The 20,284-nt window shown below is 38.4% G+C and overlaps 1 protein-coding gene across 1 annotated transcript; it reads right to left on the bottom strand.

Annotated features, from left to right (window-relative positions):
• Positions 1–3,836: 3,836 nt before the first annotated feature.
• Positions 3,837–10,800, bottom strand: SMR3A (submaxillary gland androgen regulated protein 3A). The gene is made up of 3 exons (XM_024993473.2): positions 10,692–10,800; positions 9,374–9,441; positions 3,837–4,861 (listed from the first exon to the last, which is right to left on the bottom strand). The coding sequence occupies exons 2-3, from the start codon at positions 9,425–9,427 to the stop codon at positions 3,938–3,940; spliced, it is 978 nt and encodes a 325-aa protein (XP_024849241.2). The 5' UTR covers positions 9,428–9,441; positions 10,692–10,800; the 3' UTR covers positions 3,837–3,937.
• Between the last annotated feature and the right edge of the window lie 9,484 nt (positions 10,801–20,284).

The raw sequence follows: 20,284 nt of genomic DNA, 5'->3' as shown, positions 1-20,284 counted from the left end.
ATTTTTTGTTGTTGCTGTTATTTATGTTTCTATAGTTCATTCCTGTAATCTTTCCTTGTATACTGTTATCAACCAGGTCCATGCTCAGTAACCTTAGTTAAACTTGATGGCACATTAAGAAAAAACATGCAAAACAAGCTACCTACTTTGTTTAGGCTCTGCATAAAATCCCTTAAAAGGCAATATAGTGAAACTTTCAGTGTGATGCATGTTTCCCCTATTTAAAAGGTTCAAAGGTCAGTTCTGGATTCTATGATGGGCTGGACTTTTCCATCTACCCTGGCTGCTGAGACACCCCAAGTTTCTCTGTGCCTGCAGGAGGAAGGGAAGTACCAGGCAGCCCCCCTGCTCACTCACCGGCACAACATTTTCCTGATCTCATTTCAAGCACATCATTTTCTCTGCTCATTTAGATGCTTGATAATAGTATGACATGGAGGTGTACTTATCCAAGTCTGAGTTGTTTCTAAGTCCAGTTTGTAAACTTGTCTTTGTTACATGGCTTAGCTTACATGCAACTCTCATTCCCTGAATAGCTCCTCTTCCCTACCTAGCTTTCCCCTTCTAAGTTTCTCCTGGCAAAACTGGGATTCTGGCTAAACTCAAACCTCCCACTTGAGCTGCTCCTGCATATATATATCCTGCCTGCTCAGAGTCTCTACCTAGAAGTTGTGGTAGGCATGTTTCTAAGCATCTGCCCTTCAGGATTTCCATTCCCTCATTATTTAATCAAGCTCTCATTGATTGTGTGAAATGAAATATTACTCTGAAATGAACTATTTCTGTGAAATGAAGTATCTTATACCAGTAACAAGCCATGGCATAGCCATCTCAGCCCAGGTAAAACAATGCCAGCTATTCTGCAGCCATCAGCCACTTCCTCTCTAATAAGCACTGAGGACTTGGGGGATGTGGGGAACACAAGAAGCAGTTATCTGCCACATCACCAGCTCTTATGGTTATACAAGGAATTAGGATCTGAACAATCAAAAAGCAGGATTTGGCCCCAGATAGCTGAGATGCATATGAGAGAAATGATTTCAGTAAGCCTTGTGTGTCTTCCCATACATAGAAGAGCACTAAATCTCTTCATGCAAGAGATCTGGTTTTCCTTAATTAACAATAATCTTTTAATATTCAGATTACCTGCCCCTTGCTGCAAACTTGTATATAGCCTGGCTCCTTCCCTTTCCTTCTCAGAAGCAGCTCTCTCTAGGTCACCTGAGATACTGTTTACTGGGCTTGGAGTCCTCGTGATTCCCACCGAATAAACCTAACTCTCAACTTTTAGGTTGCACATATTTTTTCAGTGGACAATTGAATAATGAGGGGAAGTAAAGGCAACTTTTCAAAGAGTTATGCTGTCAAAGTGCTTTCCAGATATTATTACGTTATATGTGTGTGTGCGTGTGTGTGTGCTCAGTTGTGTGTGACTCTCTGCAACACCATGGACTGTAGCCTACCAGGCTTCTCTGTCCATGGAATTTTCCAGACAAGGATACTGGAGTGGGTTGCCATTTCCTACTCCAGGGGGATCTCCTCAACCCAGGAATAGACCTACTCTTGTGTCTCTAGCATTGGCGGCAGATTCTTCACCACTGTGCCACCTGGGAAACCCTTTATTATGCTATAATTATTTCAAAAAAGAAATTATCCTCAATTTTTTTTTTTGGTATGCCTGCTCTAATTAATTGAGCTCTTCATAGTAGATAAATTTCTCCGGCTGGAGTCAGAGGATGTAGCAGAAGAAGAGTTAGGCAAAAGAGACGTATAGAGAGATGACTGAGCCTTGAAATAGGTTCACCCCAGAGCTTCTAAAAAGGATTACAGCCTTGATGATACCTTTATTTCAGTCTTGTGAGACTCTAAGCAGAGAAACTATGTGACCCGGCCATTGTGTACACTTCTGATATATAGAACTGGGAGATAAAGCATTTTCCCTATTCCAGGATGCTGTCTATGGTGATATGCTGTGGCAGTAATAAAAAACAGTACAGAAGTTAGAGATCTCTAAGTTAATATATCCAGTTCAGAACTTAGTATATTCCAAATCCTTAAACCCTGATTCCTCTCCAGTCTATCTTGTCACTAAAAGACATCATTATTCATATACTCACTTGGGTCCCATATATCAGAGTTATTTCTAGATTTTTTTTTTTTTTGAAATCCACATCCAACATTTTTCAAATACCTCTGGGTATTTCCAGCATTTCTATATCTGATCCTTTCTCCCCTGGGAGCCTGATCCCAGCCTAGTCTAAACAATCATCCCTCTCAACAGAAGTTTTGAAATAGACTTTACTCTTTTTTTTTCCTAAACAGAATCATATTCACAGGATCATCATAGAAATGAAAATTTGAAAATGCAAATCAGAAAATGTTATTATTTTATCTAAAATTTTAGTTACCTTCCATACATTTAGAATGGAATTAAAATCCTAGGTCCTTTATGATGTGATCTGTCTGCCTCCTTGATATTCTCTTCTTTCTTACTAAGTTTGAATCAGATTAACATTCTATGGTCTGATACACACAGAATTCATTGCTACTTCAGGTCTTTCCATCTTTGATTCCTTCTGCCTTGAGTGTCCTTTTACCAGATATTGTAATACTTTGCTCTTAACATTCTTCAAGTCTTTGCTTAGATATCATTTCATCAGAGATTCTGCCAAATAAGACAGCCAATCACCATAGTTTTTTTTTTTTTATCACCTCACCCTTCATCTTCCCTGGTGGCTCAGGTGGTAAAGAGTCTCCCGGCAGTGCAGGAGACCCAGGTTCTGTCCCTAGGTTGGGAAGATCCCCTGGAGAAGGAAATGGCAACCAACTCCAGTATTCTTGCCTGGAAAATCCAATGGATGGAGGAGCCTGGTAGGTTATAGTCTGTGGGGTCGCAAAAAGTTGGACACGACTGAGCTACTTCACTTCTTAGGAAAGTGCTTTTTCCTTCTTAAATTACATTTACATTTGCTTACTTTCTTTTCCTGTTATATTAGAATATAAGCTCCATGAAAGCAGTGATTTTGACTGCCTTCATTATTACTGATCTCTCATTTGCTGTAACAGTCTCTGTTTCATGGCAGATTCTCAATAAGTAGTTGTGGAATAAGGATAGCATTAAACACCAAGAAACAAATTTAGGCTTACTTCAAGTATCTTTGAGATATCTTTGATTCATAAGTACTTGGTGGAAATGTGGGTAATTAAGTAAGTGTACAGAAAGAAAATGCAGGTTTATACTTCAACAGTGAAAAAGAGATGATTGCTCTCATGATACAATGAGGCCATGATGGTCATAATACTTTTTTTTCCCAAATGGTCATAATACTTTGATTAAAATCTTACCTAATAATAGGAAGCAAAAGGAAATCTGGAAATCTCAGCCATCTTCCTTTTATTATTGATGTCTGAAATGATCATTATTTATCAAGTCCTACTTTGGCTGGAAAATGATTTTTTATATGACATTTCAAGATTTGTGCCTTGATTGTACCTCATTTAGATATTTAGATTTGCTAGGAAGACATCTCTGCTCTGGAATTGACAGGTCATGTAAAAAGCTGCAAGAGCTATTATTTAATTTTAGTATCTTTTAACATGTTATTTTGTGTTTTGTAATTATATGATGGGTTGAGGTACCCAAGAAAGGATCCTGTTGCCTACTTTTCCAACTTCATTACCCTAAACTACGAGTCTAGGTATCTAATTGTATTTTTTCCTAATTCCCTCCTTCGTTTCATAGCACAAGGGCAGGTTTCTGGTAGCAATAATTTTCAAATGGGTGGCATAAATGTGGACAAAATGATGGCTCTCCTGAGGACACTGGAGGCTTAGTATCATTGTTGAATTCTTTATTTTCAATTTGTTGGCATTCTGTTTTCATAACTTGTGCTTTCTTTTACAATTTCTAAGATTATTTAGCCCCAAAACTCAGAGCTCATGGGCTCTGTCTTCTATATCCAAAAAAGGAAAGAAGTTTTTCTAAAAATCTAGTAAAGGAATTTTGGGTATCGGGTGATGTAGTTGTGGGGTTAATGAATTTGGTGGGGGGTTCTGCTGTGTTTGTAGTGGAGTCTGCATCATTTGTTATGGGGACTGTTGTGGTTATAATGGAGTCTATTGTGTCGGCAGTGGGGACTGTTGTGTCAGCACTGGGGACTATTGTGTCGGTAGTGGGGACTGTTGTATCGGCAGTGGGGACTGTTGTGTCGGCAGTGGGGACTGTTGTGTCGGCAGTGGGGACTGTTGTGTCGGTAGTGGGGACTGTTGTGTCGGCAGTGGGGACTGTTGTGTCGGCAGTGGGGACTGTTGTGTCAGCACTGGGGACTATTGTGTCGGTAGTGGGGACTGTTGTATCGGCAGTGGGGACTGTTGTGTCGGCAGTGGGGACTATTGTGTCGGTAGTGGGGACTGTTGTGTCGGTAATGGGGACTGTTGTGTCGGCAGTGGGGACTGTTGTGTCGGCAGTGGGGACTGTTGTGTCGGTAATGGGGACTGTTGTGTTTGTAATGGAGTTTGTTGTGTTGGTAATGGAGATAGTAGGGGAGGCTGTGGTAGTTGCTGGTTTTGGGGGTAGAGGTGGAAAGAAGGGAGGATACAATGGAGGATATGGAAGGGGCTTTTGAGGTCTAGATGGATAAGGTCTTGGTGGATTTGGATAACCTGGGAAGAAAGGAGGGCGTGGTGGAATTCTCCCTGGACGAGAAGGTAGAAGAAGGTATGGTGGGATTCTCCCAGGACCAGAAGGTAGAGAAGGGCGTTGAACAAATCCTGGGACAGAAGGAATACGTGATGGAGGAAGACGAGCAGGTGGCAGTGGTCTAGGCACTGGTAGTCTGGGGCCTCTGTGACTCTCTCCAGACTATGGGAAAAAAAAGAAGTAAACAGTTTTAAATTAGATATTTCAGTGTCAAGCATAAAAATGTGTATTTTCTGTGTTAGGCAGAATTCTTAGGTGCCTCCCAAGATTCCTATTCCCTGCTGGCCCAAGCTGGCCTGACTTATCAGTTGAGCTCATTTATTGTAAAATAGGTTCTACAGGTCAGAGAGAGAATTCAGAGAGACTTGAATGCCTTCTGCTGACTTTGAAGCAGAGTGCCACACACCATGTGTGGAGATGGTGCCTTGAGTGTGAATGCCTTGGGTGGTAAGAGCTGGGATTGGTCTCTGGTTCTTAGCCAGAAAGCAAGTGGGGACTTCAGTCTTACTGACAAGGGACTGAATTCTGTCAACATCCATGCAAGTTGAAAGAGGACCTGGGCTCCAGAATGGACCATAGCCCTGGCTACACCTTTCAAAATTTCTAAAAGTATGAGCAAGAATCCAACCAAGCCAAGGCCAGAGTCTGACCAAAGAAATAGCAAGACAATAAATGCATTTTTAAAAACTACTAGTTTATGGCAACTTATTATGCAGCAACGAAAAACTCTTCCATGTGTCTAAAGTCTCTGTCAGAGAAAATGTGGAATTTCTTTTTTACTCTCTGAATGCCTAGTCTCTCAATGAAACCTGAGATAATACTGAGTGGAAAAGAGTTCAGTCAAATCATTTTGTTTGCTTATAGTAGAACGTGTGCTTGCAATCATTCCAAATGGGGAAAATGTCTCTTTATTCAGGGTTGTTCCAGGCTTTGAACACTAATAAAGTGTGAAAAATATTACTACTTTTTGGTCTACACTAATGTAGGAGAGGTAGACACACACTCCTGCTTTTGTGAGTCTATAAACCAAGTACCTACAATGCACAGCAGTTCAAAAATTGCCAAAAGGGAGGCAGAAAGCTAGTCTTTTGGAGTTTCATGCCCAGGTTTAAATTCTGCATCTGCTCCTTAGAGATTGTGTGAATGTGGAGTCCTTTTGGAGACTCTCTTTCCTCATTTGGAAAATGTCAGTCCTAAAAGTACCCACCTCCTAGGGCCATTGTGAGGTTTGTTGTGAAATGGTGCCTGTCATGTACTTGGACCATGCTTGGTTCAGGTACAGTGCTCAAGAAATGTTACCTGCTACTCTGAAAATACAACTTTTAACAGATAGTGCAGGAAATAAATGTTGATTAGGTTTTATTAGAGGAAAGATTAATGATTATCTCACTAAAAGGCCAGCCTTTGTAAAGAGGCTTAAATAATATAAAACGGGGAGAGGGTGTACAAGTGAAGGGAAAATATGGCAATGCTCTAGGGTAAGAAAGTACAAGTCTTCCTTCACTGAGGGTTTCCATAGACACACAAGCACATTCCCTCTTGCTCTCCTCAGGCCCTCCACCTATTGGTTTGTCTGTTGTTTTCCCTTTGATAATTCCTAACTTTAGAATTGGACTTCCCAGGTGGTGCGGTGATAAAGAATCTGCCTGACAATGCAGGAGATTCAAGAGATGTGAATGTGATCCCTGGGTCGGGAAGATCCCTTGGAGAAGGAAATGGCAACCCACTCCAGTATTCTTGCCTATAAAATCCCACAGACAGAGGAGCCTGGCGGGCTACAGTCCTTGGGTTTGCAGAGTCAAGCACGACTGAGCATGCACAACTTTAGAATTAACCTTAAATTGTCAATGATTCCTTGTCCTGAGTTCTTGAACAGAGCTGGCAGATAATGAAAGCACTGTGCCACCACAGATTATGGTCCTTCAGTGCTGTCCTGCAGACCTCTCAAGTATTTGAAGTTTGCTTTTCACATTCCTTAGAGGTCTGTGATTTTCCCAAGTGGATGCCGATTTCATTAAAATTCTCTACCTCTTTCTGAACCCCCATCTTCCCCACCAAGATGATTTTCCTCCCTCTTCTCCAAAATGATGCACACAATTGGAAATGAGTCACAGATTTGCCAGCCACACAACCATAAACTCATCAATATCTAGATATTTCCTTTTGTTCACAAGTAACATCTCAGAGCTCTGTCAGTTGTCCCGTTTGCTTCCTGCACTTCATATATGTGCCTTTCAATTGGCTTGTTTTTCTCAGGAAACTATCCCTTATGTTCAGTTTACCTTTTTGAAAAAGGTCCGCTTTCAACTATGCTTTCCCTTGCTGTGATAGCTCTCTGCATCACTTTGCAATACTTTCAGAAAAGGTAGTCTAGGTTTGCTAACCCTACTTCTTCATTTCTATTGACTCTTCAGTCAGGCTTCTCCCCACAACATGTCAGTGAAGTTCTTTTATTGGTGTACCAGTGAGGTGGTAAAATGCCAAAACTCTTCTCTGCATCAGTACTCTTGTTTGCCCTCTCTAGCTTGTTTGACTGGAGTTTGGAGGATACTTGACTCAACGGCTGACAAGCCAAAAACTAGTCAAGGTGTTTAAAAAGTTTCAGATTTAATTTTTATTTTTCTAGAAAACGAATTCTTAGTGTAGGGAAAATATTTAACATCATTTTCATTGTTGACACAAAGAATTAGGTAAAAGTAGCCTTGTCTCCTAAGGATATTCTGATATAGATCCAAAGGTTAGGTCTAATGAAAAATCTTCATAGTAAATGCCTGTTCTTTTCCTAATCTCTTAACCCAGCCACAGTGATTGGTTATTTTTCCACCTTGGGGTCAAGGTAGTGAACTTGGTAAAAGTGATGACAATACTATGTCAGTAGAAGAACCTGTCCTCTCATTGGAATATAATTGGAGCTGATCCTTTGGACCTAAATTTATTTGTATTTTAATAGAATTAATAGTAAACCATTTGTCTTTCTTTGAGGATTATGAGATAATGTATATTCAGTTCAGTTCAGTTGCTCAGTCGTGTCCGACTCTTTGCAACCCCATGAATCACAGCACGCCAGGCCTCCCTGTCCATCACCAACTCCCAGAGTTCACTGAGACTCATGTCCATCGAGTCAGTGATGCCATCCAGCCATCTCTTCCTCTGTCATCCCCTTCTCCTCCTGTCCCCAATCCCTCCCAAATTCTGTATAATGGAATGAACATGCAAAATATTTCATGCCCAATATTACTACTTATCTTGCCCATATGTAAAAGATATTCTACTCATTGCATTTCTAAAATTCAGTAGTTGTTAATGATCATTAGTCTCATATAATTAAGCTGAGAAAAGACTTATTTCTACTTAGACTGCTTATATTATTGGACTCAAATTTATTTTGCAAAAACATTATTTAGATAATCAAAATATGATCCTTTAAATTAAGAAAATGTTTTTTCTCATATTCTGAGGATATAAACATATTGAAAATCTTCTTTAAGATTAGGTCAGTAAGACATGATATGAACTTTTAAATATGTCTGTATGTTTAACTGGCTTATCAAAATTATATCATAAGATACTTAATAATAGAATATAATGCACTAATATGTACTTTGGCCAATGTTGGACTCCCTGAGTGACCTATTGAATGACCTGGTCTTACTCAAGTTTCTGAGAGTAGATGGAAGAAGCATTATTTGATGTTTAAGAATGATATAATTTTATGTTTCCTGTTTTGTTAAAGTCCTAATGATCTGAAAAAGAGTTTTCTTTTTCCAATTGGTATAAAGGATCTTACAGATCTTTGGCAGAAATTACTCTGGAATTAATCTCCTCATTCCTATATTGGAATTCATCCATCCCTCCTTGGAGATTATCATTTCACTACTTAAGAAAACCCCAAACTTGTGGGTTTTTATCCTTTGCAATTTAAGATAGTTAGAAGCTTCTACAGTCTTTTCCATGAGATATGTTGGTACAAATGTTTATAGTTTCTCAAAAGTTAGCATGCATAGATTCCCCTGAGTGCTTGACAAAATGTAGATCCCTATATCCTCCTCTCTGGGCTCTCTTGTTTGTTCTGGGATGAAGTGCAGAATATATAGCATAGTTTAAATAAATGAATCTGTTTACTCTGAGGCACACAATCCATGAACACTAGGTATGTGTGCTGAGTCCTGTCTGACTCTGTGATCTCATGGACTGTAGCCTGCCAGGTTCCTCTGTCCATGGGATTTTCCATGAACACTATGATGACCATAAATGTTCTTTTTTAACTATCTCGTTTTATAGATTAGGAAATGAAGTCCCAATAACATTAAACAACTGTGTTAAATATCAATAATATTCAAATATTGTCTTTCAGTATGTTGGATCAAAAACTTGCAATCAATTTGTTTCAGCTACTTGTGAAATTGCTAATGTATGGGACCCACATTTGTACGTGTCTGCATAAAGTAGCCTGATATTGTAGATCTAAACTTCCCAAAATAGCAGCCATGAGCAATGTGTTGCTTTTGAAATTAAGTTAGCTTTTAAATTTCAGGCAGATTAAAACACTAGAACAGTGCTTCAACAATGATTGCTAACTACTAATATATAAAGTAGGATGATATCATTAATGCAAAAAGAAATCTGAAGTAGTAGTTGTTAGAAAAATATACAGATGTGTGTAATGAGACTTACCAAGAAACATGTTACAAAAGCCAAAAGGCCCAAGGTCAAGCACAGTGGTTTCATCCTTGTGGTTACTCCTGAAAGTGAGCACAGTGGCTGATCAGCATTACTTTTTAATAGTACTATTCAGAAAGTGTCCCAACACTTGTATATGACTCATACAGGAATGCTACTGCAGCATTTTAAGAATTTTGTCTAATATTATTTTGGGCTCACAATTAATGTTAGTAGGCCGTAGTAACATTTAACTTTAGAATGTTGAACTTAGTCGTAACTTTTGACTTGTGAATGGCAAAAAAGTTGTTCCGAAAGCATTTATACCATAGAAACTTTTATAACTAAGGTTTTGGATTTCAGAAGTTGCTACTTTGAAATGGACAGCTTACTTGGATTTGAGTATCTTGGTGTTTTTAAATAGTGATTATAGGGCTTTGAAGATTTCTACAGACTTGTATTTCAGATATTAATTTCTTAACTAGATCCTATGTTTTAAATTTAATTTCTTAGTACAAGTGAAAAATAAGGAAAGAAACAGTATCACCCTACTAGATACAGTTTAGAGGAAAATTATTGCATACTATAAATCCTTTCCTAGTTTTAATAACATTCTACTAAGGTATTTCAGTCTGTGATGAGTGGTCACAAAAAACTGCAAAAAATCCTCACGTGATATATTAAAGACCTGTGCATAGAAAAGGGAGGTGTCCAGGTATTTTACTCTCAGTTGGCTCAAAATCGACGGTACATTTGAAGTACATGAGCTTGAGTTGTGGGAAAGCAACCTCATGCACCTTTGTGCAGTCTGGCTTTTGGACAGTTATCTCTGCCCATCGATTACGTGTGTTGGCTGAACAATCTGAGTCTCAAAATGATCTAGGGAAAAAAATTCCTTGAATATATATACATATGGTTATATTTTTAAGCATCATTTCTCCTATGACACATTCTTAAAATCTCAGGAAAGGAAAGCCAAGCAAATAATAAAAACATATCATGCAATCATTCTCTCAGAGTACATCTGACAGTATTTTGGTTATTATGAAGGTCAAAAGTCATTAAGGTACATCAGAGGGGAAGGTTGATTGATTGTGTAATTGGATGGATTAATTGTCCCAGGGGCCTAAAATAAATGCTTTTTTTTTGACATATGGAATTTCTCAACATTTAATATACTTTATGGTAACTAAATATTATGTAAGCCACATATTATTCTTTTGTTGAAAATGAACATGCTAAAAAATATCCCATAAAATTATGTCTTTGAAAGTCTGAGAAAAATTTAAATTTCAAAGTAAAAATCCTTTAGTTTATATTTTTATGTACATACCGCTGTATGAGAGCCTTCTCAGGGCTGATTATCCTGCTGGTCAAATTAGTCCTGCCAGGGACTTTTTGAAAGATGGCAAATGAAGTAGAGAAAGAATAAGAAATCTCAGCTGTTATATAGATGCAAGGGATACATGTGATAACAAGGAAAAGCCTAGTTGAGATTTGGTTGATGTTCTTTAAACAAAGGTAGGAAATTGTCATTGCCAATTTGGCAATCTTTTCCGGCAAGTATTTTTTTTTTTTTCTCCATTTCTGAGGAGGAGCTTTGATCCATTCAATATTTGGTGTTTCCTGAGGAAATATATATTATATAATGAATCACAATGCCCTTTTGTTTCAACAAAATAGTCTGGAGCTTCAAGTGAACTGCTGCTGCTGCTGAGTCACTCCAGTCGTGTCTAACTCTGTGCGACCCCATAGACGGCAGCCCACCAGGCTCCCCTGTCCCTGGGATTCTCCAGGCAAGAACACTGGAGTGGGTTGCCATTTCCTTCTCCAATGCATGAAAGTGAAAAGTGAAAGTGAAGTCCCTCAGTCATGTCTGACTCTTAGCGACCCCATGGACTGCAGCCCAGCAGGCTCCTCCATCGATGGGATTTTCCAGACAAGAGTGCTGGAGTGGGGTGCCATTGCCTTCTCCGAGCTACTGCTTCTTTATTTTAAAGAGAAGCAGCAAGTGTTGTATTTCAAGTAATTTTAATGAGTCATTTTTGATTATGTATACTATCATGACCACTTTCCTGGTAGCTCGGGTGGTAAAGAATCTGTTTGCAATGCATCAAATCTGTCTGGTTTGATTCCTGGGTTTGGAAGATCCACTGGAGAAGGGATAGGCTACCCACTCCAATATTCTTGGGTTTCCCTTGTGGCTCAGATAGTAAAGAATCCACCTGAAATGTGGGAAACCTGGGTTCCATCCCTGGAAGATCTCCCTGGCAAAGGAAATGGCTACCCACTCCAGTATTTCAGACTATAGGGGCTTCCTAGGTGGCACTAGTGGTAAAGGAGCTGCCTACCCAGGCAGGAGACATAGGGACGTGGGTTAGATCCTTGGGTCTGGAAGATCCCATGGAGGAGGGCATGGCCATCCACTCCAGTACTCTTGCCTGGAGAATCCCATGGACAGAGCAGCCTGGCAGGCTATAGTCCATAGGGTTACAAAGAGTTGGACCCGACTGAAAGGACTTAGCACGCACATGCACACACTACCATTATGTTTACTATGTTATCTAAAAGTTAAATACATTTTATGTGGGAAGTTAAAAAATAAAATTATTTTATAATTAAACTCTAACTTGATCTAGAGAGAGTTTGGGGGAATGATCTAGAATTAAAATTAGAAGTCATTATTAAATAGATGTTGCTAAATAGCAAACACATTACCATGGCCAGTTAGATTCCGAGCATCTCCAATATGTCTCTTGACTATTGGAACTTGACTTTGGGACTATCTTATGTGTTTATGTTTCTGTTGTTTTTCAGTTGAAATTATGAAACTATAATTATTTTATCCTTGGGCATTTCTACATGTCTGAATCTATATATTTTTTCTCTCATTTATGTAACATTGGTTAGTTGAATCAGTTTTTTGAAAGATGAGAAAAATGAATGCTTGGAATAGGATTTTGATCTAAGTTTTGGAAATAGCAAGAGAGAGAAATCTAGTGGTTGAAGAGGCCAGATTTGTGCAGTTGCTGAATTTGAACTATATTTTAATTCTCTGTGCCTGTAATTACTTCATGATATTTACGTTATTTAAAAGACTTAAATGGACATTTTAAAGGAAGCTTCTTTTGATCCTTAAAGGACTAAAATAGTTTTCTGAAAGAATGTTCTAAAAGGTCATGTGGTGCTCAGTTATTAAGTTGGGAAATCATAAGACAGGGTAGGGTGAATTGAGTTCTCGTATCACCTCTATTATACATGTAGGCCCTACTGAACCTAAGTCTGCTCACTTCAAGGCCTGAATACTGAGTTAACAAGGATTTCATGTTGGTTCCTCAATCTATATAACCTTCATCATCTTCATGAAATCACATGTCATAGTGTGCTGCAGAGATTAATCAAGTGAATTTACAGTTAGATACTTTTACCTCAGTTTCCAATATCAGCCTTTATTCCTTGGCTTATGCCAGACTAGCTGTTTAACCTCATTTGCCTCAATTTTTGCAGTTGAAGAATGTTGGTATTTATAATTTTCATGTCATGGAGTTTAGTTATTCTTTTGTTCATTCATTCACTCATTCACCAGTTGTTGAATCCCTACTGGGTTTTTGGCACGATGCGAATTGTTAAAGTCACAGAATATTGAAATATTTGTTCTTAAAAATATTTTGGAACTTGTAGGTGGTGTGGGGACAAAGAAACCCCATTTTGAGAGTTGATCTTAGTTTTAAATCACCGTACTTCATTTCATTTGCTTTGTCTTAATTGCCTTAAAAATTCTAATGACATAATGGAGTACATTGTTTTGCTAATTTTAGCCTCTAGTCAGCATTGAACAATAACATGCCCAAACAATGAAGACAGTTCTACTTCTAGGTTTACATGGAAAGTTCAATAAACCTCTTTTTTCTCTGACAGTAATCTAGCTTGTCAGAAGATGAGTATCCTTTCTTTCTTGTTTAGATGCCAATATATTTATTAGCCAAGTGTTTCAAATCCAGGGGTGATCTATGTTGGAATGGATCACTGACTCTGAAGGACTTAGAATGAACACTGGCAAAACTGAAAGACAATTTCTGAGGGGGTTGTGACTAACAAAGTATTGGAACAAGACAAGTCAACAGAAGCACATGTCTGTTAAGAAATAGAGACTGTCACTCATGTTAAACTTTAATCAATCATGGCTTGAAAAGTTCCTGAATGAATGGTCTCTAGAACAGTACCTAAGTGAGCTAATGTCTCTGGTCACAGGAAAGTCAAGGTGACTGTAGTGTCATACTATTGTTAGTGCTGAGACTTATTTGGACAGATGGAAACTATCTCCCCGATATAAATAGATTTAGCAGAATTATATTTGAAGTCTGTTGCCCTGCTGCAGAGCAGTAAGCTTTGTTTCTTTGGAGTTATGTAAACAGTATCAATCAATATGAATCAAAGATATCAGTTTCCCACTTGAGATCTCTCTTGGGCATTATTTCTAGCTTCATCTTAATATCCAATATATATATATTTTCTTTGTCACAGTTTCACTTTATTAAGAAATCTGTGTACAAGTTTTCTCTGTGAACTAGATCTAATACTTACAAAAATTTAAACTATAAATGTGAGATTTGTTAGTGTATAAATAATGTTTTATTTTAAAATTTAATATGCAAAATAACTCTAGGACATTGTCATGAAGAAATTAACATTTCTTTTTAAATGATGAAGCAACTGAGTGGTAGTTAGTACTAAGATCTTACCAGGCATGTTCAACAATGTTTTTTTCCTAAAAAATTATTTATAGGCTGTTGATAAGGATGTTGCCTAAAAAATAATAAGAACTAAAAAATTAAGTATATTAAAAAGTAATGACAGTTACATGTGTCATTGCCTGAAAACTAGTACAAATTCTTAAACAACTTTCAAATTAGGGGGAAGATGGTGTATTGTGTTCTGAAATTCAAAAGACCTTAGTTCCAGTATTGACTTTGCCATTTATGCATAATATTGTCTTGTGATAAAGTTCTTTAACCTCTCAAAGCTTTCTTTGTAAAAAGATAAAGTAAAATTGAATAACTCTCTATTATCCTAATTATAGGCAGACCTAGGTTTTCAGGAACCTAAAGTTTATACAAGTTTGGGAACTGATTCTAAGACAAAGAATGAAAAATTATATTTCCTAAATACCTCCTGCCACCCCAAGACCGTCTTACAGGAGACTGTGAGGACACAACATTCTGAAGCACAGAGAGAACGTCATTAAATCATCTCAGAGATGCTGGTTCCCACCTTCCAGCATCCTGCTGTATTGGACCATGTCTTGGACTAAAAGGACTCTGTCTCTAAAACTCAGAGAAACCAACACCAGCCAAGTTCTGCTTTTCCATAGGTTGGCATTTCATACTGCAGAATCCTTCCTGCAAGATTCTAAGTTTTAATAATTTCAAACTTACCCTTTCTCCCCTTGACCCAACGAATACTGGCTTTTTTTTTTCAGTCGCTATCTGCTTGGTACCTTGGTCTTCTCATTTTGGCTCTTCAGTTACACATTAGGAATTCATAATGTCCAGTTAATGATACTTACATTAAATTCCATGAAAAATAACTGGTGTCTCCTGACAGGACTGAGTGATATGACTGCTGAGTGACTAAATGGCTGTGACACCTACTCTTCTCTACTGGCAGCAGTGGTCTTGGCTGAGAATGATGTTCAAACCTATAGGACAAAATATTCTTCAGCAAGTCTCAAGTTGACTTAAAAACTATACAAAACAAGTAGCAACATAGCATATGGTAATATCCTGGTGGGAATTTGGTGAAATTTTGGTATAGCTTCCTATGTCCCAGTCATTCTGAACCTGGGAAATGTGTGATCATGAGAAAGAAGTCTGAATGTGAATGGAAAAACTTTTAGACAAATCCTAAGACTATACTGATTTCAGAGGAATTTGTGAGTTAATGTGCTGTGGTTGGGTGTTCTGGTGGTTCAGAAATATTTTTGTGGGAATACTATAGCCAGCCTAAACTGTGGCGACATGTCACTTGTAAATATGATCTCTCTTATGCCTTCATAGCCAGAAGTCTGAGAATCAAGGCTAAAATTCTTATTTGGAAAATATTAATCCTTTAGCTGGGAAAGACCCTGCTGCTGGGAAAGATTGAAGGCAGGAGGAGAAGGGGACAACAGAGGATAAGATGGTTGGATGGCATCACTGACTCAATGGACATGAGTTTGAGTAAACTCCAGGAGTTGGTGAGCCTGGCGTGCTGCAGTCCATGGGATCACAAAGAGGTGGACACAACTGAGCAACTGAACTGAAATGAATCCTTTAGCTTCTTATGTTATACATGCTCATTTAAAGCTAATTCCATTCAGTTCCACAGACTGACTTTTTGCTTTTTGTAGTCATTTATTTTGTCAATGACACTGTCACATGGCTGAAGTTATCCTTGGTGACTTAAATATTCAATTGAGAGTCCTATCCAGGTAGTGTGTTACTGAAAATGCAAGTCTGTGTGCCCAGTGCAGAATGAGACCAAACAACACTAAAACACTGGAGTTTGGAACAGAGAAAAGTTTATTATAGGGCCATGCAAGGAGATGGGTGACTCATTTCTTAAAAACCCCAAACTTCTCAAAAGCTTTCAGCAAAGCCTTTTTATAATAAATGTGAGGGAGGCGCATGGCTAGTTGTTGCAAATTTGTTGGTGTCAGATCTTTTGTTCTTGAAGTCAGATCATGGTCAGGCAATAATGTTCTTATAAATCTCTACCAAATAAATGTTATTTTCTACTCTGACAAGAAAGGGCAAGGTCCTAAGGCACAACTTTCACCCTCCAAGGTCCCAGTCCTGGCTAAGAAGATGCAGATCTTAGTTGGCAGCTCCCTCAGGGCCAGGTTCCCAGACCCTGCCCAGCTGTCATCACTGAGAGAGCCAGGTGGCCAACCCAACTGACCCTCAGGCTCCTAAGGCCACCCAAATAGGATGGAGGGAAAACCAAGTCCCACTGACTGCAGCCAGGCAACCTGCCACTGCTATTAGGTTGCAGAGATGGGGATGGGACTGAGGTTCAGTGCTGCCTCAAGGCCTGCTGCCAAGCTGAGTGTATGGCCCTGATGAGGGCTCTAGAGTCTTGGAATCCATAGCCCAGTCTGTTCTCTAAGCCCTTGAGCTCACCCACTGGCCCAAGGCTGGGTGAGCTGGAGAATCTCTGGGAGAAGGCCTGAATGCCTCTTACCTCACTCTCCACCTGATGACCACTATACTGCTCACCACTGGGTGAATCATTTCTCTAATAGTCCCTCATTGACAGTTATTGCTTGTGGGTGGAGCCAACTGAAATGCCAACCAATGGCTGAGCAATACCTATTTCCTGGCAACAGGAATGGGAGTAATAATGCACAGCAGTTGCAGCTTGGTAGGGGCTGTGCTCACTGCATTCTGTTACAGTGTCTTCTTATCTCTCTCTATCTTATCTGTCATTTCCAATTACCTTTCTCTTGTCCACTTCAAGTGTCAAATTTAAGGTTGCTATTAACCTGATGTATTCTGTTTCTAAGTCATTCATTCAGATATCTCACTTGGCAGGGAAGAATCACAAACACCTTCTTTTAAGCTTTTCTACCCAAGTATTCCCACTTGTATCTTAGTTGGAATACAAGTCCAGTGAGCTTTTGTCTTTCTTGAAATCTATCAACTCTATCTCTTCTCTTGGAAGTCAGTGTAGAGTTAATGGCAGAACATAAAAGTAATATTCTTTCAGATATGCTGTCATTGCTTTGAAAATTTAAGATTGGTGCATAGCAGTAAGAAATACACTATTGGCCCAGTACAATATGGCCCAGTATGTACCTACATACACATATGTAACAAAATAAATAGTTACAAAGTGCAATGTACTCAGTGTCCTATCCAGTCCATCCCACTCCATTTTATCCTAGACTATCTCATACTATAATATATATTCTATCAAAATCCTTCTCTTTGGGATAGAGAATATATTCCCTGATGTAAAATAAAAGGTGAGAACCCTTCAGAATCTGCTGTAGTGTGAAGAAGACAATGCAATCAATTGTTGATATATATAGTTCTGATTGTTTACCAAATATGAAGGAGGATTCAGAAAATAACATATGTACATTTTAGAATTTATTTACTTACTTTCCTCCCTCCCTACATTTGTACCTGTCTAGGAACTTGAAATTTAGCAAAGTTTATAAAAACCCACAAAATACAAGAAAAATATACTTACAGAATAAATGATCTGACACTCATTTAACTGATGCAAAGGAGATGGGAAAGGAAGCACTAGCTTTTTTCATCCACTGCCCTAGAGTTATAGGCTCAGTGGGCACATGGAAGGTTTGTCTTCCAAGTTATTGCAAATATCAGTTTTACCTAATTTTTCACTGCCTAGTATGCTCTCATTCTTTTTATCCTCACCTTGACAATGTTTAGTAAATCATTGCTTACCTCCCTCTCACTCTCCTTTGTCAGTGTATTACCCAACTTCAAAATAGAATACAAATTTATTGTTAGAATAGGCAAGGCTGAAGGAATATACCAAAACCATAGTAGCTCAGAACAACAGAACTTAATTTTTGCTTATACAATGTTTTATTGACATCATAGGTCATCAGGGTTAAAACTGGTAAGGCTTGTTTGCAGGAAGCCATTTAGAGAACAAAGATGATGTCAGCTCTGTTATCCTCAATTTGTGATTAATATAAAGGTTTGCCTGGGGATCAACATTCTAGCACCAGGAAGGGAAATCCTGAAGGAACACACAGGAAGAATTTATGGCTGTGTTTAGATGTGACGTTGTCCATTTCTGTTTTCATTCATTGGCTGAAATTCAGGTACATGGCCAAATCTAAATGCAGGGAAGGCTGGGAAATGTAATCTAGCTGAGAATTCAAAAGAGGCAAAGAAGAGGGAAATGGCTTCTTCTCTGGCACTTTAGAGTTCCTGCTATCATCTGAATTCTTTTCACAAATTAAAATTTTCTCTCCCTTTATGGATTATCCTAGAGGTCAGACATTCCTTTGAAATGACACTTTGAATATTTTTATAAAGGACTCTTTTATCTATATTCATGCAGGATTTTCTGGATATTTGTGAATTTCTTAAACCAAACATTTTAATTATATGATTCTTCAATGGCACCTTCAGTTCATTCTGAAGCTTCATCCGTCTTGATATTTCTATAACCATATTGTTTGTGATTGACAGTGATGGATGGCATCACAGTAGAGCATAACACATGTGGAGGGGCACCCTCAGAAGGCTGCCATTTATGAAGTGAACATTACACCACAGTATGACATCTGGCCCCATCACTTCATGGCAAATAGATGGGGGAAACAATGGAAACAGTGAGAGACTTTATTTTTTTGGGCTCCAAAATCACTGCAGATGGTGACTGCAGCCATGAAATTAAAAGACACTTGCTCCTTGGAAGAAAATCTTTGACCAACCTAGACAGAATATTAAAAAGCAGAGATATTATTTTGCCAACAAAGGTCTGTCTAGTCAAAGCTATGGTTTTTCCAGTGGTCATGTATGGATGTGAGAGTTGGACCATAAAGAAGGCTGAGCGCCAAAGAATTGATGCCTTCGAACTGTGGTGCTGGAGAAGACTCCTGAGCGTCTCTTGAATTGCAAGGAAATCCAGTCAGTCCATTCTAAAGGAAATAAATCATGAATATTCATTGGAAGGACTGATGTTGAAGCTGAAATGTCATTATTTTGGTCACCTGATGTGAAGAACTGACTCATTGGAAAAGACCCTGATGCTGGGAAAGAGTGAGGACAGGAGAAGAGGATGACAGAGGATGGAATGGTTGGATGGCATCACCGACTTGATGGACATGAGTTTGAACAAACTCTGGGAGCTGGTGCTGGACAGGGAGGCCTGGCATGCTACAGTCCATGAGGTCACAAAGAGTTGGATATGACTGATAGACTGAACTGAATCATTCAATATTTGGTATTTCCTGAGGAAATATATATTATATCTTGAATTCAGTGTCCTTTCACTTTGGTAAATTAATCTGAAGCTTGGAGTGCACCATTGTCTATTTTAAAGAAAAAATTATTTAATTTTAAATAATTAAAATGGTTTCAAATAATTTTAATGAGTCATCTTTTGCTATGTGTTACTATCATCATATTTCCTATTTTATCTAAAATTTAAATAAATTATGTGGGAAACTAAAAAGTCAAATCATTTAAAATTCAAACTCTGACCTAATCTAGACAGAATTTGGGGGAATGATCTAGAATTAAAATTGGAAGTCATTATTAAATGCGTGTACATGCGTGTTGCTTCAGTTGTGTCTGACTCTTTGAGGCACAATGGACTGTAACCTGCCAGGTTCCTCTGTCCATGGGATTCTCCAGGTAAGAATACTGGAGTGGGTAGCCATTTGTGATTCCAGAGGACCTTCCCCACCCAGGGATCTGCATCTCTTGTGTCTCCTGCATTGGCAGGTGGGCTTTTTACCACTAGCGCCACCTGAGAAGCCTCATTATTAAATAAATGTCATTAAATAACAAACGCATTACCATGGCCAGTTAGGCTCAGAGCATCTCAAATATACTGATAGACTGTTGGAACACTAAGTTATATCTTATGTGTTTTAAGTTTATATTTTTTTTTAGTTGTGATAGTGGAATTGTATTACTGCCGTATGCTTGGGCCTTTCTCCATGACTGATCCTATATATTCTTTTTTCTCTCATTTATGTAACAATGGTTTAGTTGAGTGAGGTTAAGAAAAATGAGTGCTTGGATTAGCATTTAGATCTTAGTTTTGAAAATAGCCAAAGAGAAAAGTCTAATGGTGAAAGAAGAATAGATTTGTGCAGTGGCTCAATCTGAACACATTTTAATTCTCTATGTTTGTAATTGCTTCAAGATATTAAAATTATTTAAGAGATTC

Source organism: Bos taurus, chromosome 6 (genome assembly GCF_002263795.3).
Source record: "Bos taurus isolate L1 Dominette 01449 registration number 42190680 breed Hereford chromosome 6, ARS-UCD2.0, whole genome shotgun sequence".
NCBI classification, from domain to species: domain Eukaryota; kingdom Metazoa; phylum Chordata; class Mammalia; order Artiodactyla; family Bovidae; genus Bos; species Bos taurus.
The sequence above is the reverse complement of the archived record's forward strand: the minus strand, read 5'-3'. Positions and strand labels throughout refer to the sequence as shown.

Coding starts and splice junctions, on each gene's coding strand:
- SMR3A (XM_024993473.2), bottom strand. CDS start 9,427: ATGAAACCACTGTGCTTGACCTTGGGCCTTTTGGCTTTTGTAACATGT. Junction 4,862..9,373: donor CTTTTGTAACATGTTTCTTG/GTAAGTCTCATT, acceptor TTTTTCCCATAG/TCTGGAGAGAGTCACAGAGG.